General features: G+C 34.6%; 1 protein-coding gene across 2 annotated transcripts in view; it reads left to right on the top strand.

The window, feature by feature from the left end:
* LOC139137446 (uncharacterized) overlaps positions 1 to 24,566 on the top strand; it is a 28,240-nt gene extending 3,674 nt beyond the window's left edge. The window contains exons 4-21 of one of the 2 annotated variants that reach the window (XM_070705552.1): positions 4,714 to 4,984; positions 6,127 to 6,176; positions 6,435 to 6,632; positions 7,431 to 7,478; positions 8,263 to 8,340; positions 11,224 to 11,286; positions 11,923 to 12,011; positions 12,160 to 12,247; positions 13,840 to 13,887; positions 14,257 to 14,302; positions 15,171 to 15,214; positions 15,359 to 15,399; positions 16,712 to 16,761; positions 17,139 to 17,206; positions 17,813 to 17,977; positions 18,262 to 18,326; positions 18,648 to 18,731; positions 20,736 to 24,566. In XM_070705552.1, the coding sequence (XP_070561653.1) occupies positions 4,714 to 4,984; positions 6,127 to 6,176; positions 6,435 to 6,632; positions 7,431 to 7,478; positions 8,263 to 8,340; positions 11,224 to 11,286; positions 11,923 to 12,011; positions 12,160 to 12,247; positions 13,840 to 13,887; positions 14,257 to 14,302; positions 15,171 to 15,214; positions 15,359 to 15,399; positions 16,712 to 16,761; positions 17,139 to 17,206; positions 17,813 to 17,977; positions 18,262 to 18,326; positions 18,648 to 18,731; positions 20,736 to 20,865 (1,626 nt within the window). In that variant the 3' untranslated portion in view covers positions 20,866 to 24,566. The remainder of the gene's footprint in view (positions 1 to 4,713; positions 4,985 to 6,126; positions 6,177 to 6,434; positions 6,633 to 7,430; positions 7,479 to 8,262; positions 8,341 to 11,223; positions 11,287 to 11,922; positions 12,012 to 12,159; positions 12,248 to 13,839; positions 13,888 to 14,256; positions 14,303 to 15,170; positions 15,215 to 15,358; positions 15,400 to 16,711; positions 16,762 to 17,138; positions 17,207 to 17,812; positions 17,978 to 18,261; positions 18,327 to 18,647; positions 18,732 to 20,735) is intronic. The other variant, XM_070705551.1, reaches the window with a different exon arrangement.
* The last annotated feature ends 226 nt before the right edge of the window (positions 24,567 to 24,792 follow it).

Here is a 24,792-nt window from a genome sequence, read left to right as displayed (position 1 = left end):
GGCCGCTGTGCAGCCATTTTGTTACGATTTTTTCATGTATGGAGCCATACATGTAACTCATTCACATGTCAACCGATTTTTTTCAAAGTTGTTACAAGGACGTTGACCTATATCATACATATGCGCGTCAATATGTTTCACAATATGATCCAATATGGCCGCCATGCAGCCATTTTGTTACGAGTTTTTCATGTACAGAGCCACAACTCAGGCACATCTCAATCAACTTTATTCAAAGTTGGTACAAGGACATTGACGTATATCATACGTATGCATGTCAATTTGTTTCATGATCTAATATGGTTGCATGGCGGCCATTTTGTTACAATTTTTTCATGTCCTTAGCCATAACTCAGACATGTATCATCGGATATTATTCAAAGTTGGTACAAGGACATTGAGGTATAACATAAATATGCATGTCAATTGGTTTCACAATCTGATGCAATATTGCTGCCTTGTGGCCATTCTCTTATGATTTTGTCATGTCCTTAGCCATAATTTGGATATGTATCAACTGATTTTTAGCTCCCATAGCCATATGTATATATGGTAATGGAAGCTATTCTTATAGGCTAGGGAAATGTCTGTATGTATGTATGTCTGTATGTCTGTATGTCTGTGTGTCTGTATGTCTGTATGTCTGTATGTCTGTATGTCTGTCCGTCAACATCAAAAACTCCAAAACCGCTGTACATTTCATCTTGATATTTGGTGTGTACATGGATGATGGGCTGTAGATGAGATTTTGTTCAAATGAAGTTGTCATTGCCAAAAATATGCAAATTAAGTGAAAAAATGTAAAAACAGTCAAAATTGAAAAAAACTCAATAACCACTGAGCAGATTACATGAAAAATTAGCATGTAAGTACTTTGGGCTGACATGAAATAATTGTGCACATCTTGGGTCAGTATCTTGGACTTGCTATTTTTCATGAATTTTTTGTAATTTTCTCCCATTTTTGGTCAAAAAATCTCCTGCTCTGAAACCACAAGTCCGATTGATTTGAAACTTGGTATGGAAGTGCATAGGAGTGACCTTTCCCAAATTTGGGCAAATCGTGGTGAAATTTGCATATTTTTAGTTTACATGTCCATAGACTCCCATGTATAAGGCAGATCTCCATAGACTCCCATGTATAAGGCCACGAAAAATAAAAATTTAGTTTCTCATCGTATTCATATTGCAAAAAGGATGCAGTGACACAATTTTTAGTCCCCACGGATGAAGTCCAGTGAGCTTATAGATTGGGTCATGTCCGTCTGTTCGTCCATCCGTGAGTCCATCTGTTCACGCAGATATCTCGGATATTTGGCAAAATGTCATGTGACCTCGGTGACCTTTGACCTCAAATATACATATTTGTTCATAACTCAGTAACCACAAGTGCTACAGCCTTCATGTATGGTATGATGGGACACCTTATGACGCCACATATTGTACCTCATTAATTATGTGCATATCTAATTTTGAGCGAGCCAATAGAGCTGGAGGTCTGATTTTTGGTATATAGGGATAACTTAGCGATACAATTTTTTTGACAAAATGTCACGTGACCTCGGTGACCTTTGACCTCAAATATTTGTCCATAACTCAGTAACCACAAGTGCTACACCCTTCATGTATGGTATGATGGGACAGCTTATGACGCCACATATTGTACCTCATTAATTATGCGCATATCTAATTTTGAGCAAGCCAATAGAGCTTGAGGTCTGATTTTTAGTATATAGGGATAACTTAGCAAAACAATTTTTTTGACAAAATGTCACGTGACCTCAATGACCTTTGACCTCAAATATACATATTTTTCCATAACTCGGTAACCACAAGTGCTACACCCTTCATGTGTTGGTATGATTGGACACCTTATGACGCCACATACTGTACCTCAATAATTATGCGCATATCTCATTCTGAGCGAGCCAATAGAGCTGGATGTCTGATTTTTGGTATATAGGGATAACTATAGGAGAGATTTTTTTGACCAAATGTCATGTGACCTCGATGACCTTTTACCTAAAATATATGTTTATGTCAATAAATAAGTAACCACAGTGCTATGTCCTTTGTATTTAGTAGGATGGGAGACCTTATGACAACACACGCTTTACCTCATTAATTATGTACACATCTAATTCTGGGCAAGCGAATAGAGCTAGAGATCTGATTTTTTGCATATAGGGATTAATTAGCAATATAATTTTTTTTTTCAAAATGTCATGTGACCTCGATGACCTTTGACCTTGATTATACATATATATGCATATTTCAGTAACCACAAGTTCTATACCCTCCAATTTTGATAGGATATTAGACCTTAAGATGTCACATCTTGTACCTCATTTATAATGCGCATATGTATTTCTTGGCTGGCCAATACTGCTAGAGGTCTGATCTTTTTTCCCGATGTAGAACCATAACTTAGACATGCCTCATGTGTTTCAAATTGGGAACAACGACATAGACCTATGTGCCCATAGATCTCAACATATACACTCCAGTGATACTTCTTAATGACCACATTTTCCTGCCCCATCAAGACTAATACTCCTATTACAAGTGGGGACTATGTCATTGTAAATGACTTGTTGAGTTAATGGTTGTATCACAGTATTCGATATATCTAATTTTGTATTTTTTCCATTTTATATTCTGATTACATTAACATATTTCACTGTCTCCAGTACATTTCATTTAAGTATTTTCACTTCATGCACTTTATCCCTTTCACACATGTTCAAATATCTGACCAGAGAACAAACACTAAATAGTCCAGGATGGGAGCTACAGTGTCATTGACGCTATTTTTTCAAACTTGGTACAAGGACATTGACCTATCATTTCATAAATATGCATGTCTATTGGTTTCACAGTCCAATGCAATGTAATTGCTGCCTGGTGGCCTGTTTGTTACGATTTTTTCATGTACAGGGCTATAACTCAGACATATTTCCACCAGTATCATTCAAAGTTTGCACAAGGACATTGGCCAATGTCATACATTATGCACATCAATTTGTTTAACAGCATGTAGCAGTATCATGTCAATTATTGAATTTTCGTAATTAGTCTGATATGTCAAGAAATACTGCATCAAATTTCATGATACTTGATACAGATGTTAAGCTCACATTGCTTTAACAGTGAAAAAGACATTTATCAGTGTAAAGATAATTAATTTGTAATTGCATATGTAATGAACTTTCCTAATTAGAGTGATATATCCTCAAATACTGCGTTAAGGTTGATGAAACTTAGTACAGATTTTGATCTCATAGTTTTGTAAATACAAATCAATAACACTTAGTGGTATCATTTATATATATAAATTAGTTGCTAGTTTGTATTTACATAATGGATTTTTGTTTTTAGGGTGAAGTCCAAAGTACTGCATCAAACTTTACGAAATATGGTACCAGTGATAATCTGTCAGTATTAGGATAGGATGCAAAAATGTTTTGCAGCATCCTTTCGATTAAGTACCAATTGATTCATTTTAATGTCCTTTTGTAATTAGTCTAGCAACTTACATCGGTTTTATGTTTTTCTTCACCATGGAACTCATTTTTGGCCTTTAAGCCCCATCTGTATCACAGTATTTTTTAATCACAGACTTAAAAGTATACTGTCACCTGTTCCAATTTTGCCACAGTTACCATAGGAAGAGAAAATCTAACCAATCAGATTTTAAGCGGGTGGCCGCATTTTAAAAACAGCGCCCTCACATGGGCATTTGAATACCAAGGAACGCCCTTTTGACCATATATGGGCATATTTAGATTACAAGTGAATGTATACCTTTAAATAATTAAGGGGACTCATTCCTCTCAGAGGACTTGTAATTACAGTACCCATTAACAAGTGGCGACTGTGTATTTGTCAATGACTTGTCTTTGCTAAATTCTTAAAAGTTAATGGTAAATTGTGTACAGTGAAGCAAAATTTCTGTTTGTATAAATGTTTCCAATTTGAAATTCATCCTTTCTCTGATATAGGAAAAATTGCTACCATTATTTTAAAAGATCACCTTGAAAAGCCTATTAATTAGGCTGCTCTCATAATTCAAGCATGGCATATCTTACCTCTGTATATTCAATCATGTTTGCAAGAAAAAATGTATTGGACATCTAGTGAACCAACAGGAACATTATTTTTAATGACTTTTGCGCTTTCCTTTTGCATTGATTCATTTTGAATTGATTTCACACTTAAATTTGCAGCTTCATAATGGTTGTTAAATAATAGTTTTTACTAAAATTTATCTACACTCGCCCAATATGTCTGTCATTTTGAAAGCTCACTAAATGTAGAACTCGCCATCAGGTCTCAAGGTTACAACCATAACTATATGAATATTTTACACTTGTCAAATATCATGTTTCTATATATTTTTAAGTGTATGTTTTCATTTTACTGGTAAATGAATCAGTACACAAAATATCCAGCTAAATATATGTTCCTAATGTGTTATGTATGCAAACGTTACCTGCAAAGATCAAAGTTCTGACAGCATCTTCAATTTATTTGTTTGCAAAACAAGTATTTTATATTTGCTTTGCTTTGTGGGCTGAATTGGTAGTCCATCAAATGAGCCGCCAAATGAGCCATGCATTTACAAGGTTGAATTAATGAGCCATGCAATCAGACAATGGCAATTGAGGTTTTGTTGTATAATTTATATAGCTATATTTTATTATTATATAAATAGCATGATGGTATCAATAGGAAGAATCAAATAGTTGGTAATTGGCGACATTATCTGAAAAAGATGTCTTGTAATGGTACATGGGCTGATCACGTAACGGTTCAAGCAACAAGTGACATGCTGCAACTTCCTATCCATATAATTACATCAGCATCACCAGAGTCTGACAATTTCGATATTATTTTCTGCCCACCGGCTTGCAAAGAAGATGGCACTATTTTGTTGGGTCACAAATGTGAAGATCATTATATAAGTTTGGGAGTCAGTGCTGAAGGTATTGGTAGTCTATATTCCCATAATGTTATAAACACTTTGTGGATAACTGTGTTTGCACGATGGATCATATAAATTTTTCACCTTGCAATCTCTCACCTCTCATACCTGTGAGTTCACAGTTAGGAAAGATGTCTCTCAGACTCCTGTGTCTGAGTTTTATTATCCTTAGTAGAACCATTATGTTTTTAGCTTCTGCAGAGGAAGACCAAGGGGACTAGTATATTTTGCTGCCTCCATCCATTCAGGCAGCTGGCTCACATAAAACTGTGCATGTATGCCTGGGCTAATTGATTTCAAACTTTGTGAAGGTTCATATCTCTGTGCCATTGATATTTGCACATCAATTTTTGTTGTGATACTTTGCAATATCAGTGCCAGTCTCCCACGGTAGACACATCCATTACCCTTTCTTTTGTGGTACAACACCATATGGACTCCAGGCAGCCATTAAATTTAATTATTTTAACATCTAGAGCCATTACTGACAATTGACTGGACCGATTTACTTCAAAGTGTGCACAAACGCAATATGCTATGACAGATATATCCACGTCAAATTATTTTTTTTTGATATATCAAGTATAGCTATCAGGCAGCCATTTGAAGATTTTTATGTCCAGAGCCATTACTCAAACATGCCTGGTACTGATTTTTCTCGAACTGGGCTCATTGACAGCTAGCGGACAATGTTCTACATATCCATATTAAATGATTTTGTGATGCAATCTAAAATGGCTATAAAGCCGTTATTTTTCCATGTCATTGCCATTTCCATGACATTTTGTTCATAATTTTTTTCTATTTCTTTCAAACATGGAACATGTACTTAACTCCATACCCTAGAAAAATGTAAGCTCAGCAATTTTTAGTTAACATCTTTGATACTATTCATACAATCCAGTATGGCTGTCGGTCAGTTATTTTACAGGAACTTTAACTTGCCCTGACCTGTTCATTAAATGTAATAAAAGTTTAAGCAAGGAATACACGATATTCTTGTCAAGAGTGACACAGAGGTATTACCAGTACCCCGATTTCAGATCACAAATTTCCACTCATAATTCATGTTCATACTTTTATGTCATTATTAAAGCAATCGATAAGCTCCTAAAAATGTTTTGTGTTTCCTTATTTTTTAAGGTGCAGCTGCATGCAGTGATAATGTTGAAAAGCCAGAGTCTTTTAACAAGGTATGTATCAAACTGTTTTCTCATTATCTTTGAACTCATTCAGTATTCATAGACTTACAAATATGCAATTCAATTGTCGTCATAAAAACTGTCTGCCACAATGCATGTGTGCACACATCAAAATCGACACGTGAATATATTATGTGCTGTTTGTCAAACCTTAAGGTCTGTAACCTTACTAAATGCAAACAGGGAACAGAGTCTAACAGAAGGCATGCTATAAGATGCTACTATTTTCTTTGAATATTATTCACACAGGTTGATGCATACTGGAAAGAAACAACACATCAAAATATAGATGACTGTGTGTCTTGTGTTAGAGGCATCAGATTGCATCGTTTCCACCTGTTGATGCTGCAAAATATTCCCAACAAAGAGCAAGTTTCAATTATGACGGAGCATTTTGCCAAATATGTACCAGGTTCAAAGTATATGGCGGGATACCTCTCTGATAGTGTAAGTATTATGTTCTGATTTAAGTTATATGTCATTCTTTGTAGCTCGTATTTTGTATGTGTATAGATCCAAAAAAAGCTCATATGTTGAGTCGGTGGAGTCTGTATGTCTGCATGTATGTATGTGGGGATGTATGTCCGTCTGACGCAAAAGCTCCCAAACTGCCGCACGTACTATCTGCGTATTTGGTGTACAGGTAGATCCAGGGGTTGAGATGTGACATTGTTCATATGAACATCTGAGTGTCCAAAATATGGAAATGAGGCAATCTAAAGGGGAAATCCTGCAAATGTGCAGGAGTGGTGGCATTACCTGAAAGAGTCTACACAACTGAGTCAGAGAATCCATGACCTATGATCTATTTGTATGCAGTGTACCTATTATGTGTAGGAGTGGTGGCAATGACTGAAACAGGCTACTTTTCTGACCTTGAGTCATTTCCTGTCATTTTTCATCGACTGATACATATTGGCAGACCTGCTGAAACCATGAAGGACTCTGTTGAAACATTCCTCTGCTGAGCCTGTTCCTAAAGTTGACCTCTAGTACCCAAAGTTTCAGACCTTATTTACTTTTGTCACTCTTGTTTTTCTGGTTTAAATATTTCTTGAATGGACCAATTCAAAGCAAATAATAGCACTCTGTCGTTGACGGTATTTTTAAAATTTGTGATATTTATTTATTACATGTTAAAAACACTTTTGTGGTGAAAATAGTAAATTATGTTTTACCTACTTCGGCTTCAGTTATTTTGCCTATTACTATCTAGAATACGACTTTTTTATTTTTGTCTTACAGGTTGTAATGGCCAGATTGTACATACTGTCCAAAATGGCTAATGAAATGGTATGTTTATGTTGCTGTATGTGTGTGACTTAATATTGCTAAAATAATATACTACTTTGAACAGTCGACATCACATTATGCTATAAATGTCAGGAATATGGTATTGTGTGGATGAGTGATTATGAAATGTTGTCACTGTAATTATTGATGTGTCGGTCTCCTGCCAACAAAGATTTGGTTATATTGTGCTAGTTTTAGTAATTATATATATATATATATATATATATATATATATATATATATATATATATATATATATATAACTTTTACAGGTAAATGTGCTCCTTATTGTCAATGTTCAAATAAGCAAACACAATTGGAGCTGAATAGATATCAGAATTATACAAACTCTAGGCAATAGGTATTCACACATTTGCCCTCTTCTATTTTGTCTATGAAAATACTTATATATCAGACAGACACAATTTGGTATTGTTTAGTTCTATGCTTTTAAATACATACTAAGCTGTGAATTTGGCCATTCTCTATTTATGTAATATTTTATATAATGGTGATCCTTTATTAGATATCAATAAGGCCGTTAAAAAAGTTTCCAGTTACCAAAATTATCACAGGAAAAAATGTTCAGCAACTTTTAAATATTTTTTCCTATTTGAGAGGTGTTTCAACCAATACAAATAATAAAACAATAGTTTTAAAAACCTGCCAACTCTAATTGTTTTGAGCCATGTTACTGTGAACAAGCAACTTTTTGGCCAAAGTGTAATATTGATGTCAGTTATGACTTAATTTATGCTTTCAATTATTTTTTGGCTATATGCAGATGGGTAAAAAATCTTCAGTGATTGACATCGGTGAAATGCGTAAAATCTTGACTGGAGCTACTGTTAGAATGAAAAAGGTGAGTATATTTTGCCTTCGTTTTTGTTTGTCAGTCTGAAAATTCAACATTTGTACTTGCCCATTGACAAGTAAACTGTTTTTAAAAAGCATCACCCATTATCAATATTTGATGTTTATGATTCTTGATATTGTAAAGTGTGACCTTACTGAAGCACTTGCTTTTTATCTTTTAATTTCATGTACAAAGTCAGTATTGTTTTCTTTTCCCAAAAGCATGTGTAAATAATCATAATCCTGTTTTTGTATATGTATTATTGCTTAAGGATTAATTTTTGTCTATATTGTAACAACTATAAAACTTTGCAACACTTTCATGGTAACAAATTTTTGTGCCGCCGACAGGCTTCAGCAGGAGGCTGAATACTTAGGGGCCCAAGCCTACCGGCTGGGCCCCTATTGGTTTTACTGGAGTTCAATATTCTTCTTCTTCCTCATCTTCTTCTTCTACTGTCCCTTTTTTTGCCCCTCTTGATCTCAGGAACCGCTTAAAGCTACTTCTCATACTTACAGGGCTGATAGGTACTAATGGGTACTAGTGCATATTATCCTTAAAATTTTGATTGGTCACGTGACCTGGCGGCCATATTGGATTTTCCAAAAACCTAAAAATGCCTTTTCCTGCTGACCTAGGGGTCTAGACAGCTTAAATTTTTTTATATAGCAAGCATGACCTAAGGTCATAAGAATTGGCAAATAAAATCGCGTGCGGTCACGTGACCTTGGCCGCCATATTGGATTTTCGAAAAATACCATTTTAATCTTTAAAAATCTTCTTCTCAAGAACCAACACACTGATTGAGCTGAAATTTTGCTCATGTCATCCTTAGAGTGTTCTCTTTCAAGTTTGCGAAAGGCGTTTCGATCGGTCGCGTTGTTTGGCCGCCATATTGGATTTTGAGAAAATCGTGATTTAATCTTTAAAAATCTTCTTTTCCAGAACCAACACACCGATTCGACTGAAATTTGACATGTAATATCTTAAGTGTGATCTCTTTCAAGTTTGCAAAAGGTGTTTCGATCGGTCACGTGGTTTGGCCGCCATATTGGATTTTGCGAAAATCGCAATTTAATCTTTAAAAATCTTCTTCTCAAGAACCAACACACCGATTGAACTGAAATTTTACTCGTATCTTTTTAAGTATGATCTCTTTCAAGTTTGTGAAAGACATTTAGATTGGTCACGTGGTTTGGCCGCCATATTGGATTTTGCGAAATTCGCAATTTAATCTTTAAAAATCTTCTTCTCCAGAACCAACACACCGAATAAAATGACATTTTACTCATATCTTTCTTAGTTTGAGCACTTTAAAGTTCCTGATAGGCAATTGGATCGGTGAAGTACTTTGGCCGCCATATTGGATTTTCCGTAAAACATGCAATTCCAGGTGAAAAGTACAGTAACTATGAGATGATGTTCAAAATCCTACTTTTCCAAGCTCGAATTTTGCACATAATATCATTAGTGCAAGAACTTTCAACCATGTTAACCGCTTGGGCCCCGCCAACGCTGCTTGCAGCTTTAATTTATACTTAAACTTGCTTCTGGAAGATGAACAAGAAACTGGACTTCATTTACTTTATATTCAGTTACCTCTTTGTTGAACTGTCCCTTTTTTAACTTGAAGCCTTATGTATTGCATGGTAACGTCATCACATACACCCGTGGCCACTTTAGTGTTGATCAAGCCTGTCTGGTGCAAGCAGAAATTCTGTCTGCAGAAGGGTGATAAAACGGTTACTTTACCCTGTATCAGTGGTGATAATGATCCTACTATCGGTACCCCATGGACACGCCGATTAGCCTGAAATTACGGAGTGATTATAAAATACACTGTATACAAATGATGTTGACCACAGCATTTGCCCTATCAGTATTTAGTTTCAGGTAAAACTCATGTGTTTCAAATGCAGTCAGTGTTAGAGAACATCACACATTTTGTGCCGATTTCAATATTGCAGTGAATGAATACCAACGATACTATAGCGTGTATCGTAAGTGTCGTGTTCAGACTTTGTTCAGACGCGGGAATTGAGAAAATGCCACTTTGAAAATGTTAGCAATTAAATTACAGACATCGCCCGTCTTGACTGCAAAACTTTCGAAATAAACATTCACTTGCATTAAGCCATGTTTCTTTCCTACAAACCGTGAATAAACTTACTCCAATTTCACTTGGTACGGAAAGGTAAGAGTAAAGTACAGTCGGGGTAGCGTTTACATGTACATGTATTCACATGTGTAACCATGAATGACACTTTTCTCATCCCGGTTGAAGAGAACCTGTCGTGATACATGTATATCTCTTCCAAACTTTTCTGGCTCCCTCTACGCTTATCTTAAAACGGTCGCTCGCTTGTTTTTTGTAGCTCCTCGTGGTACCTCGCTAGATGCTAAATTGCCACCACAATGTCTTATATTTTGAACAATCAAGCTGCCCACGTCCTTACTGAAGGATTTTCCCGTATGATATTCGCAACCGTTGTTATTGATGTTCATTGTCGGCGTGCAGACTTACAGCGTGTCTACAGTGCAGTGTTGTGATCGATTTGAATTGGGCAGGCGAGACATTTTAGTAGAACGTTATCTCAATCCTAACAGTGGGGTGCCGATAGTGAACGTTAAATTTATTACAGCGACCACCACTTTGTTTCGTTTATACAAACAGAATTTCTGCTTGCACCAGACAGGCTTAATCAACACTAAAGTGGCCACGGGTGTATGTGTATTAGTATTTGGCGATGTTGTTTTAAGTGTGGAGTAATTGGCTTGTAAAAGTTGATGCTCAAGTGTATAGAGGCAATTCTTTTAGGCACATGTACTTGGCAAACAAGGCAAATTACGTATTACAGAAAGTTTTACTTTCTTGATACATTATTTCAGAAAACTGTTGATGGTGATGTAGTCTTCATGCCAATAAATGAAAACAACCATTACAGACTCATGGTAAGAACTATTTCATATGTCTATTTCTGAAAGAAGTCAGTGACTGAAGTTGACTTTTGACCCCTGCATATGCCGCTTACATGTATGTCCAGGCTGTATGCAGTCATAGATACTTTATTATGTGACATCGACTGATTTTAGTCTGAAATGATATGGTTCTCAATTGTATAATATCCACTGATTATAGTGCCAGTAATTACTACATTTCTTGTCTTTGATCTTATTTGCATTAGATTTGTGATATTTGATGTATGTCTGAAGTCGATTAATACAACCCCTTCAATAATTACATCACCCTATTTTATTCATAAATATTAATTTTCCATTATCTCGCATTCACTACCAGGGATATGTTCCTTATATCAATTTAACAAAAAATCTAATCAAATCTATATAAAATTGTACATGAGACATTTGAGCTGTTTTTTGCTATGTATCTTTCTTTTTAAAGATAATACTTGTTCATTTAATAAAATTCATTTACATATGTGCACTTTCCTGATATCAGCATTACTGTCACAAATGCGATGGAAAATTTAGATCTATTATGTAATCCATACTTCAGCTTTTGAAAAAAGAGTGCATTTTTTTAATAGTGAAATTAACATATTAATGTACGATGTAACCCCCATGTAGGTATTGGATGTACATAGTAAGTGTCTGAAATACTATGACTCGCTGGGAGCTAAACTTGGACCTGCAGTTCAATACTGTGATATGATACAGTAAGTATTGTTTGAGATTCCATCTCAACTACCATTCTCAAAGAAAATGTATGGTAATAATTTATTAATACTAAAAATAGTGTCCATCTTTCTGCTATAAACTGAGCTTATTGCTGAATAAACTGATTTGTGCGTAACTATTTTGCAGAAATTACTTGCGCATGAAATGTGAGGTGGTTATTCCACAGCAACCTCTGCAAAATGACTCCAATAGCTGTGGTGTCGTACTTTGTGCGGTAAGTAATATATCATGATACATGATGTACCCATTTCAACCTGTATTAGTAATATTATTTTGCTGTCATATCTTCTTTGGTAGAATGAAAGGATAAAAAAAAGATAATTAATTAGTGCCTCACTTCTGTACAACTTGAAACAGCACTAATCATATAGTATGGGTGCATTTGAGATTATAACTGCATGTTCATATTTTTTTTTTATGATCATACTGTGCCATGTCATTCTGTGCATGACCAGTTAAAGCTTTGCTGTCAGCGATGCAAAGTTTATCTAATAGGTGGATGTAGTCCGTCCGTCTGGCTTTCATCACTCTACATCCATCAACTTTTTACATGCCAAGTGTCTTCTTCAAAGTGGCCAATGCAATTCCTTTAATATTTGGAGTACATGTCACCGGGGAAGACCTTCATCAGATATATGTTCAAATTCTGATGAAATGGGTTATTTTTTATTTTGGGGGCAATGTCTTTACTATTTGGTGAAGAATTTGTTTCTTAAAGAATACTCATCTGGTATTTTTGATGTTAATTTTCTTAGGGATGATCTTAATGTGATATGTTCAAATTATGAAGACATGTTAAATTGCGTATTTTTACTGCTATCTTTTTTCAGGCCATTCTTAAATTAGTTATCAAAGATTTCCACCTTCTTCATCAAAACTTTCACAAACAGTTTTTCCTTATATAACATAAGTGAGCTGTATGTGAGGTAGCTTGTGAGCTATTAATGATTCTATATTGATAGTCCAAAATCATCAAGAGCTGCTTGGAAGATTTTAGTAAAGGGTTAAGACGTTTGGTGTGATTTTCAATAATATGAACCTAAACTTTCAATTTACTAACCTCTTGTTGCCACATTATTTGCAATATTGTAGGGTAATTTTTAGCTCACATTTGGTGTACCAATGTGAGGTTATCGTATAAGCTGAATCAGTTCATTTCCATCTGATTTGCATGTCTGTATGTCTGTATATTTGTGGGTATGTGCGGATGTATGTCCGTCACATACAAAGGCTCCCATACCGCCAAAGCTACCATCTCAGTATTTGGTGTACAGGTAGATGCAGGGGTTGAGATGTGAATTTGTTCAAATGAACACATCAGTGTCAAAAATGTGCAAATGAGGTAAGAAAAAGTGAAATCCTGCAAATGTGCAGGAGGCATGCCAGTGAGAAAAAGGCCAACTCCACTGATCTTGACTCATTTCCTGTCATTGTTTATGAACTGTTACATATTAACAGACCAGCTGCAACCATAGACAGTAGATGGGGGAAGACCGTTTATACTAAACTAAGAGGGGCTTGTTTCTGCTATGCATGTTGCTAAAGTTGACCTCCAGTACCTAAAGTTAGACCTTAATTACTTTTGTCATTCTTGTTTTTCTGGTTTAAATATTTCTTGTTGTTTTTCTGGTTGTACTGTGCAGAAATCATTGCCATAACATAAACGCAGAATTTTCTTCCACTGAACAGATAGAAACAACATTTATTGTTGATCATTGGTAACCCATACTGGTATATACCAATTCTGATCAAATTTGAGCGACACCGTATAATTGCGGTATTTTTTTGTTATTTTAATTTCCATAGCTTGCTAAGAGAATATTGTTCAACGAAGACATTGCAGCACCAGTGAAGGTAGTCAGTGAATTTAAATTATTTTCACACATTTGCAAATGAATTGCATGTTGCTATTTTGCAAGTTTGCAAAATAAATGCCATTGCTTTAATCAAAGAGCTAATTTGATATTTGACTTCATAAAAAGGCAATACACTAATTGTAATGTTTTATCATTCACTAAGTAAAATGATAAATCTGTTGATCAGTGAGTGAATGCCATTTATTGTGAAAGGTACAGTAATCACAGGAAACATTGTAAAATTGTGTACTGTGTAATCCAGACAGCCTTACCTTTTATGATTGATGAATAACATAGTGTGTAATGGGGTAAATATAATTTTGTTCATGTTAAAGCTCAATTGTGCAATGCATTTGTATAATTTTAGGTCAATGAAGAGCGTAGAGAAATTACTCAAGAGTTTTTAAGTGAAGGTCTGTTAATTTTAGTGCTTGATTTAGTGGCAGTTATCAATGTGACAGCACTTTAAAGTGCTAAACTTTATATTCACTGCAGATAAAGTACTAGTATACACTACTTACAGTTTGGGTGCTGTCCTTCTTTCAGCATGGATACCTTAGAAATATCTTAACCACTTTCTGTCAAGCTTTGCACAAGGATATTAGCCTGTTCCATAAATGTGCGTTTACTAACTTTCATTTGTTTGTAACACTGTCTGATGTGGCTTGCATGTAGTCGTTTGGTTTCCAGTTGTCTACTTTTCATGTGTTGAGATCATACTCTACATGCCTTGACAATGCTATCATTGTAGGATAGGTCATTTTACATCATTGTACAACGTACATTTCAGTGACTTTGAATGACAAAGTTCTTTTGCCTCAAGGACTGTGTCATCAGTCTTAACTGATGTATAGCTGTAAATTCAAGCTGACAATCTAAATTGAATATATTATGAGTGTGCTCATGGAATTTATGTTCATACACTTTTGTTATTATATATTGTGGTTTCTGTCAGATTTGAGCTCACAACGTACGGCACCCAGTCACCTAGCGCAGAAGCCATAGACAAAAACCGCTTAGCCAAATCCCCAATCTCAGCCTCATGTTTGTTCAGCACACGATTTGAGTCTTTGCGGTTACTCCTATAGTTATGTATTTTGTTATGTCTCCATTTCAATACTTAGTCATCATCATTCTACATATGTTCTTGTATAATGAACAGACCTGGTTTGAGTCAGTTTCTGTGTTTCTTTCTTAATTTGCATACATGTTATCTTCTGATAATGATGACTGTATTGATTTGCTTACTGGTAATAAGTTTTTAAATTTTATTCTCTTCAGATTACAGAGTTTTCGTAACTGAAGATAATACCAAAAGATCAAAGGTATGTAATGTCTACACATTTGTCGTAATTATTACGCTATCTAGATTTTAAAATGCAATTACATAGCCACATTTTCTGTTAGTGAAATGTTAGAATCATATTTTATACTTAAAAAGCATTGTTACTCTGAAATTTTTATTGTAGGCTGAAGTATCATGGGAAGAGATCACAGAAGATGAGAAATGGTATGTATGTATTTATCTATAAAATATTTGAAAAATCTCACCAAGACAGTGTGCATATTTTGTCACCTTATCATTGAACATAATAATTTTTAGCTACTATAGACTATAGTCTATAGAAGCTATTGGGATGGGTATCCGTCCGGCGTCCGTCGTCAGTCTGTATGTATGTATGTATGTATGTATGTATGTATGTATGTATGTCCGTTTGTGAGGCGTCCGTCCACTCAAATATCTTGAGAACCGCAGTACTTACTGATTTGATATTTGTTGTGTAGATGAAAAATATGATTTTGAGAAACTATTTTTTTTAATTTTTTGATATTGTTGAAAATAGGCAAATTAATGCCAAAAAAGGTGTTTTTGGTAAAAAATCTTCTTCTTCATAACCGCTGGTCAGACAGCTTTGTTATTTGGTATACAGGTCCCTAGGGATAACCCAACTTAGATTTGTTCAAATTGTGATGAAATATGCAAATGTGTATTTTTCAGGAATTTTTTTGTCATTTTTGGTCAAAATTTGACTTACATTGTATGTAATTCTTGTACTGTATAAACCCTATCAATTCACCCAGAAAAAAATAATTAATAAGATTTTAAATAATTGAATTAATTAGGAAATCATCAAAGCCAAAATAATTTTATTGTGGAATTATCAGAAAGTTCAACTTTTTTTGACAGTTCATAGTGAAATGCTTACCATCTTGGAGGATTAAAACATGTAAAGGCAACTTTCCTGAATCCCAACTTTGATATTCTGAACCACCATTTATGTTATCTAAAAGAAATTGCTCATAATAGTTTGTCATGATAAGGTGGTCAAATAAATAGAGATAGAGAAAGTTCTAATTTCCATTTATGGTTGACTTGGTAAGGATAAAATAAGATTACTTTTTGAGGAAAAAAATAGAGTGGTCAATTAAAAGAGTGGTCAAAGTGATATGGTTTTTATGGTAAAGCTTGGCTGTAAGATTCCTCATGTGCTATTTATAGCAATTATGCAATCTGTGTGAACAGTGCAATGAAAGTGTAACATGATTCCTTATAATGCTTTTGATGACCTTGAACTTCTTAAGTTTCAAACATTTGTCTTCAGTGTGCTTTCTCTGAGTACGTGCAGTCTCAACTTATTCAACAGAACTTACTGGTTTACAAGTCCCTAGGATGACCTTAGTGAGATAATTTCATGCAGTCAGGAAATACTTAATTTTGTATCCATGTCTATAGTAGCTTCAGGGACTTTGGCCCTATGTTTATTTTTCAATGCTGTATTTCTTGTTAAAATTCATTACTAACTCTTTCTTTCATCTCACAGGAATGATGGAAATCAAGAAGATGGCCAAGCTACAGAAAGTGTGACATCAGGTCTCATTTAAAAAATAATGTTACATAGTGAAAGGTTGTGTTTGATGTTGAGAAAGTTAACAATAATATATCTAGTGTGAGAGTACTGTGATATTTATCTTGATAAACCATCAGCAGAAGTTTTAAAGAATGCTCCTGTCGATTGACTTAGTGCCAATGCTCATTGTTCACAGCTGTTGAGATGATTGATTTCTCTTTCACTATTTCCAGCATTAAATATCTTTGCTCTTGATATTAAACTCGGGTTGTTTTAAAACTTGAGGCATAGCTAGGCACAACATATAAAAGCATCACTTGGCTGTCTTTCAGTTGTTAGCTTTGACTGATATTCATGGTCACACAGAATTAGTTGACATATTTTCCACATTTAATTTCAGAGAGTTGCATTATAGATGAAGAACATAATGAGGAAATTAAGAAGATAACCTTGATTACAGAGGACCAGGTATTACAGTTGAATAAAAACAGAGTGTATGACTAACTTTTTTAACTTTTTACCATTTTTAATTTTCTGCCAGGAATTCAACATCAGAATTATTAGTACCCAATTCCTACACATGAGCTTGTTCAAATTCATCATAGTGTAAAAATAATCCTCGCTCTCCTACTTATACCCATGACTTCTATAAACGAGAGGAAGTAAAATCTGCTAAGTGGTTATCATTTAGATCATATTTTCTCCTTAAAGAGACAAAGTCGACCAATTTTCATTAATTTTGTTTGATATAAGATACTAATATTGTTTGACGTGATGAAAGATAATGAATGGGTGGCCATGCATATATTTGACTTTGGTTTTAGATAAATGAAACCATCGTGAGAAAGAATTAATGGTCATGACCATTGATTCTTTCTCGCATATACATACAGTGAGCATTTCCAAAGGCATTGACAGATGCACATCTTGCGGTGCAGTTTGCACACAATGTTTCTTTTTATATAAGAATCTTCAGAAACTTTATATTCAACTGATATGGAGTTTGTCATGCATGGCTTATTCTTTGCCCAATTATTGTTTCCAAAATAACTGCAGTTGTTTTTAACCATACAGTTCAAGGACTTATTCATACATATGGATAATATTCTGAAGTGCAACACAGCCTGCAAAAATCACACAAAGAGGCATAAAGAATTCATCAAGAACTACAATATGGTGTATTGTTTAAGGAAAAGTCGAGTTTTGTATGGCTATGGTAGCGCCTACATTTCAACACCGGTAAGTGTATAACAATTCTTTATATAAGTTTGCAGTCTAAAGATCATGCCTATTGACTTTTGCAAGTAGGTAATATTTGAATACATGAATAGTATTTGTGGGAAAAGGCACGAATGCTTAGCATTGTTGTGAAATAAACATTTAAAAAAAACTATGCATGAGACATTTTTAAAAAGTGTTTTGTTTCAACAATATTCACACAGACAGGCACATCTTGTATTCAGAACAGTCTTACAGGGTACTAAGAATCCATGTATCCTAATATATAAAGGTTGGTTTTCCAGGTTTCAGAGCAACTTCTGCATCAATTGGAAGGAAAGCATACAATGCTTAAGAGCATGACAAAAAGGTAGTTACTAATTTTGTAAGATGTTGCTACATGTTAATTATATTGTAGTGTTCTACTTTCAGTTAATGTGTATTTAGGTTGCCATCAATCAGTTAGGATAACTCTTGTGTAAAGCACTGTTTTCTAATATTTTAAGGGCTAATTAGGGTAATTAGAATACTTTGGTATGTTTAGAATGTATTACATTGTTGTTCACTGCCAATCCCTTTTTTGTATTTTCATGTTGACGTTACAATATTATTTTTACACATGTGTCTATATAGCTAATTTAAATCACCTGCAGTAAGAAATGAATTTAAGCTATTATTTTTTTTATTTCAGCATATTTGAAGTGAAGACAAATTTTGTTTGTACCTCAAAACAAAAGATCGTCATGGAGAAGGAAGCAATTGATGCACCTATGAAGTAAGAGATATTATTGTTCCAATAGTTAATGAAGTAATTTGGCAAATATGATTGTACATCTTATAGGCAGTGTCTGTTGTTGCACAGTCAATCATGCAATCCAATATGATACATTCCAGTATTGGAGAGCAAGACTTTTAGTGATTGAACACAAGTGCGAGCCAATGTGGCCACCAAAAGATGTAATCGTGGATTTTAATATCAAAAACCACATCCCACCACCATACCTTCACTGACTTTAGAGTTGATACATTGGCATTCAGATCTTATAATATTGTTCTTCGCTCAGGGAAGGAAAATAAGTTTGAGGTAATGACTGTGTCACCATGAGTCAGAGATGAGTGGTGACAAAGTCATCACGTCATGCTCAATTTCAGAGCCGAAAAACACAAAACTGTTTGGAAATAAGATCCTTATCACATGCAAAAGCCAAGAATGATTATTTTTACCTCATATTTGGTATGTATATAAATACCAAAAAAAGCTTATATGGTGAGTCGGTGGCATCTGTATGTCTGTATGTATGTATGTCCGTCACACGCAAAATCTCCCATACCGCCTAAGCCACCATCTCAGTATTTGTTGTACAGGTAGATGCAGGGGTTGAGATATGACGTTGTTCAAATGAACACGTCAGTGTCAAAAATGTGCAATTGAGGTAAGAAAAAGGGAAATTCTGCTAATGTTCAGGAGTGGTGGCATGCCAATGGCTGAAACAGGATACTCCACTGACCTTGAGTCATTTCCTGTCTTTGTTTATGAACTGTTACATATCAACAGACCTGCTCAAACTAGGTGACGGATCATTAGATCATGGGAGGGGGGTGGTCACAATGAAATTGTGAACATTTTTTTTTACAATTGTAAATTCCTAAAAAAAAAATTTTCCAAACGAGAAAAGCTATGCTAATTTTTTTTCCTAGTAAAATTTGAGATTTATAATTTTTTTTAGTTTGCCGCTGTCTGAGGATACAATGTACATCCATATCACTAGCGCAAATAAGATTGGGTGCTGTAACTACAACATACATATGGCGTAGTGATTTATATTGCTGATTGATTTCGCTAAATGTTGCAGATCATCTTTTGACAAGCTGAGAAGCTGTTTGCAAAAAATGTGGTGAAATTTCAATATTTGTGTTTTTAGGACAATTTTTGCCCTTTTTTGATCAAAACATATATTTCTATGTAGCAGCATGTCCAACTTTTGTCATTCTTGTTTTTCTGGTTTAAATATTTCTTGTTGTTTTTTTCTGGTTGTACTGTGCAGAAATCATTGTCATAACATCAACTTAGAATTTTCCTGCACTGAACAGATAGAAACAACATTTATTGTTGATCTTTGGTACCCATACTGGTATATACCAATTCTAATCAAATGTGAGCCACACTGTATAATTGTGGTGTTTTTTTGTAATTTTTTTTCGTCAACAATTCTGCCTTTGAAATTCTCGACTACTTTTGCAACAATATCCACACAAGAAGTTGTCAATCATTTTCATTTGTTAGTCATATGACCATGGTATACGGAGGGGCCACATAACCTTACACATTAGGTGCCTTTCATGATCAAGTTACACATGATTTCAATGTTAGCATAAGCCTAGAAATTTAAATGAGACTAAGTTGCGTTACTTTTTTAAGGATAAAAATGGACTTAATCTTAACAGCACAAACATACTGTGTAACATCACCCTACCCGATCTTGTTGTAGTGCATACAGAACCAATAGTAATGCAACCAGCTTCAAGTTTGTTGTTTCCATAAATTATCACATAATTTATTACAGATATATTACAAGTGTTACACTCTTGTGTTTTAGTAGTTAGGATTATTGTTGTCAATTGAAATATATATGTCACAACACTACTTTTTCAACACTCATTATGCAGCTTGCATGAACACTTGACTCGCCTTGTTGCAGTGGAAACTTCATGTCAAGACAGGTATAATTAATGCATTATAAATATTGAATGTAACATTTAATTCTGCCTTATTTTCCAGCTTTGCCATAAGATTCATCCAGGATGTTTTACTTAAGGAAGCAATAGCTGTCCTTGTTGCAACAAAACATGGTGTAACAATAGAAGCTGCTGATAACCTTTGTAAACAAACAGAAATGTTGAAGCAGTAAGTAGCACTTTATTGCTGAAGACTTGGGACGATTTTACGCCTTCTCTTCCTGTATTCAACATCATTTTGTCATTAAAAGAATGTGTTGACTTGAAAATGTAACCAAAGACCTGTGAACTATCGGGTATTAATAGGACTATAGTACACCTCTTTTGATTTTCGTCTACTTTTAGTATTGAATAAAGAAAATCAGTTTGACTCCAAAAGTGTCCTTTTGACTTCAAAGTGGTCCCGAAGACTTAGGATGATTTTACACTCCCTCTGCTGTATTCATCATCGTTTATGTTATTGAAAGAATGTGATGACTTGAAAAATGTAATATGCGACCTGTGAAGTATCAGGTATTAAGAGGACTATAGTACACTTCCTTCGATTTTTGTCTACTTTTAGTATTGAATAAAGAAAATCAGTTTGACTCCAAAAGTGTCCTTTTGACTTCAAAGTGGTCCCCGAAGACTTGGGACGATTTTACGCCTTCTCTTCCTGTATTCAACATCGTTTATGTTATTAAAAGAATGTGTTGACTTAAAAATGTAACCAAAGACTTGTCAACTATCGGGTATTAATAGGACTATAGTACACCTCTTTTGATTTTCGTGTACTTTTAGCATTGAATAAAGAAAATCAGTTTGACTCCAAAAGTGTCCTTTTGACTTCAAAGTGGTCCCCAAAGTCTCGGGATAATTTTACGCTCCCTCTGCTGTATTCATCATCGTTTATGTTATTGAAAGAATGTGATGACTTGAAAAATGTAACATGTGACCTGTGAAGTATCAGGTATTAATGGGACTATAGTACACTTCCTTCGATTTTTGTCAACTTTTAGTATTGAATAAAGAAAATCAGTTTGACTCCAAAAGTGTCCTTTTGACTTCAAAGTGGTCCACGAAGACTTGGGATGATTTTACGCTTTCTCTGCTGTATTCATCATCGTTTATGTTATTGAAAGAATGTGATGACTTGAAAAATGTAATATGCGACCTGTGAAGTATCAGGTATTAAGAGGACTATAGTACACTTCCTTCGATTTTTGTCAACTTTTAGTATTGAATAAAGAAAATCAGTTTGACTCCAAAAGTGTCCTTTTGACTTCAAAGTGGTCCCCGAAGACTTGGGATGATTTTACGCTTTCTCTTCCTGTATTCAACATCGTTTATGTTATTGAAAGAATGTGTTGACTTGAAAATGTAACCAAAGACCTTGTGAACTGTCGGGTATTAATAGGACTATAGTACACCTCTTTTGATTTTCGTCTACTTTTAGTATTGAATAAAGAAAATCAGTTTGACTCCAAAAGTGTCCTTTTGACTTCAAAGTGGTCCCGAATACTTGGGATGGTTTTACACTTTCTCTACTGTATTGATCATCGTTTATGTTATTGAAAGAATGTGATGACTTGAAAAATGTTATATGTGATCTGTGAAGTATCAGGTATTAAGAGGACTATAGTACACTTCCTTCGATTTTTTTCTACTTTTAGTATTGAATAAAGAAAATCAGTTTGACTCCAAAAGTGTCCTTTTGACTTCAAAGTGGTCCCCGAAGACTTGGGACGATTTTACGCCTTCTCTTCCTGTATTTAACATCGTTTATGTTATTGAAAGAATGTGATGACTTGAAAAATGTAACATGTGACCTGTGAAGTATCAGGTATTAATGGGACTATAGTACACTTCCTTCGATTTTTGTCAACTTTTAGTATTGAATAAAGAAAATCAGTTTGACTCCAAAAGTGTCCTTTTGACTTCAAAGTGGTCCCGAATACTTGGGATGATTTTACACTTTCTCTACTGTATTCATCATCGTTTATGTTATTGAAAGAATGTGTTGACTTGAAAATGTAACCAAAGACCTTGTGAACTGTCGGGTATTAATAGGACTATAGTACACCTCTTTTGATTTTCGTCTACTTTTAGTATTGAATAAAGAAAATCAGTTTGACTCCAAAAGTGTCCTTTTGACTTCAAAGTGGTCCACGAAGACTTGGGATGATTTTACGCTTTCTCTGCTGTATTCATCATCGTTTATGTTATTGAAAGAATGTGAAGACTTGAAAAATGTAACATGCGACCTGTGAAGTATCAGGTATTAATAGGACTTTAGTACACTTCCTTTGAATTTTGTCAACTTTTAGTATTTGATCTTCACAATGACTTTGACTCCAAAAGGGTCCTTTTGACTTCAAAGTGGTCCCGAATACTTGGGATGATTTTACACTTTCTCTACTGTATTGATCATCGTTTATGTTATTGAAAGAATGTGATGACTTGAAAAATGTAATATGTGATCTGTGAAGTATCAGGTATTAAGAGGACTATAGTACACTTCCTTTGATTTTTGTCTACTTTTAGTATTGAATAAAGAAAATCAGTTTGACTCCAAAAGTGTCCTTTTGACTTCAAAGTGGTCCCCGAAGACTTGGGACGATTTTACGCCTTCTCTTCCTGTATTCAACATCGTTTATGTTATTAAAAGAATGTGTTGACTTGAAAATGTAACCAAAGACTTGTCAACTATCGGGTATTAATAGGACTATAGTACACCTCTTTTGATTTTCGTGTACTTTTAGCATTGAATAAAGAAAATCAGTTTGACTCCAAAAGTGTCCTTTTGACTTCAAAGTGGTCCCCAAAGTCTCGGGATAATTTTACGCTCCCTCTGCTGTATTCATCATCGTTTATATTATTGAAAGAATGTGATGACTTGAAAAATGTAACATGTGACCTGTGAAGTATCAGGTATTAATGGGACTATAGTACACTTCCTTCGATTTTTGTCAACTTTTAGTATTGAATAAAGAAAATCAGTTTGACTCCAAAAGTGTCCTTTTGACTTCAAAGTGGTCCCCGAAGACTTGGGACGATTTTACGCCTTCTCTTCCTGTATTCAACATCGTTTATGTTATTAAAAGAATGTGTTGACTTGAAAATGTAACCAAAGACATTGTGAACTGTCGGGTGTTAATAGGACTATAGTACACCTCTTTTGATTTTCGTCAACTTTTAGTATTGAATAAAGAAAATCAGTTTGACTCCAAAAGGGTCCTTTTGACTTCAAAGTGGTCCCGAATACTTGGGATGATTTTACACTTTCTCTACTGTATTGATCATCGTTTATGTTATTGAAAGAATGTGATGACTTGAAAAATGTTATATGTGATCTGTGAAGTATCAGGTATTAAGAGGACTATAGTACACTTCCTTCGATTTTTTTCTACTTTTAGTATTGAATAAAGAAAATCAGTTTGACTCCAAAAGTGTCCTTTTGACTTCAAAGTGGTCCCCGAAGACTTGGGATGATTTTACGCTTTCTCTTCCTGTATTCAACATCGTTTATGTTATTGAAAGAATGTGATGACTTGAAAAATGTAACATGTGACCTGTGAAGTATCAGGTATTAATGGGACTATAGTACACTTCCTTCGATTTTTGTCAACTTTTAGTATTGAATAAAGAAAATCAGTTTGACTCCAAAAGTGTCCTTTTGACTTCAAAGTGGTCCCCGAAGACTTGGGACGATTTTACGCCTTCTCTTCCTGTATTCAACATCGTTTATGTTATTAAAAGAATGTGTTGACTTAAAAATGTAACCAAAGACTTGTCAACTATCGGGTATTAATAGGACTATAGTACACCTCTTTTGATTTTCGTGTACTTTTAGCATTGAATAAAGAAAATCAGTTTGACTCCAAAAGTGTCCTTTTGACTTCAAAGTGGTCCACGAAGACTTGGGATGATTTTACGCTTTCTCTGCTGTATTCATCATCGTTTATGTTATTGAAAGAATGTGATGACTTGAAAAATGTAACATGCGACCCGTGAATTATCAGTTATTAGCTCCCATATATGCATATGTATATATGCAAATGGGAGGTATTCTTATAAGGTGGAAAAATGTTGTCTGTATGTATGTATGTACGTATGTATGT

This window comes from Ptychodera flava, chromosome 7, assembly GCF_041260155.1.
Source record: "Ptychodera flava strain L36383 chromosome 7, AS_Pfla_20210202, whole genome shotgun sequence".
NCBI lineage: Eukaryota > Metazoa > Hemichordata > Enteropneusta > Ptychoderidae > Ptychodera > Ptychodera flava.
The sequence above is the reverse complement of the archived record's forward strand: the minus strand, read 5'-3'. Positions and strand labels throughout refer to the sequence as shown.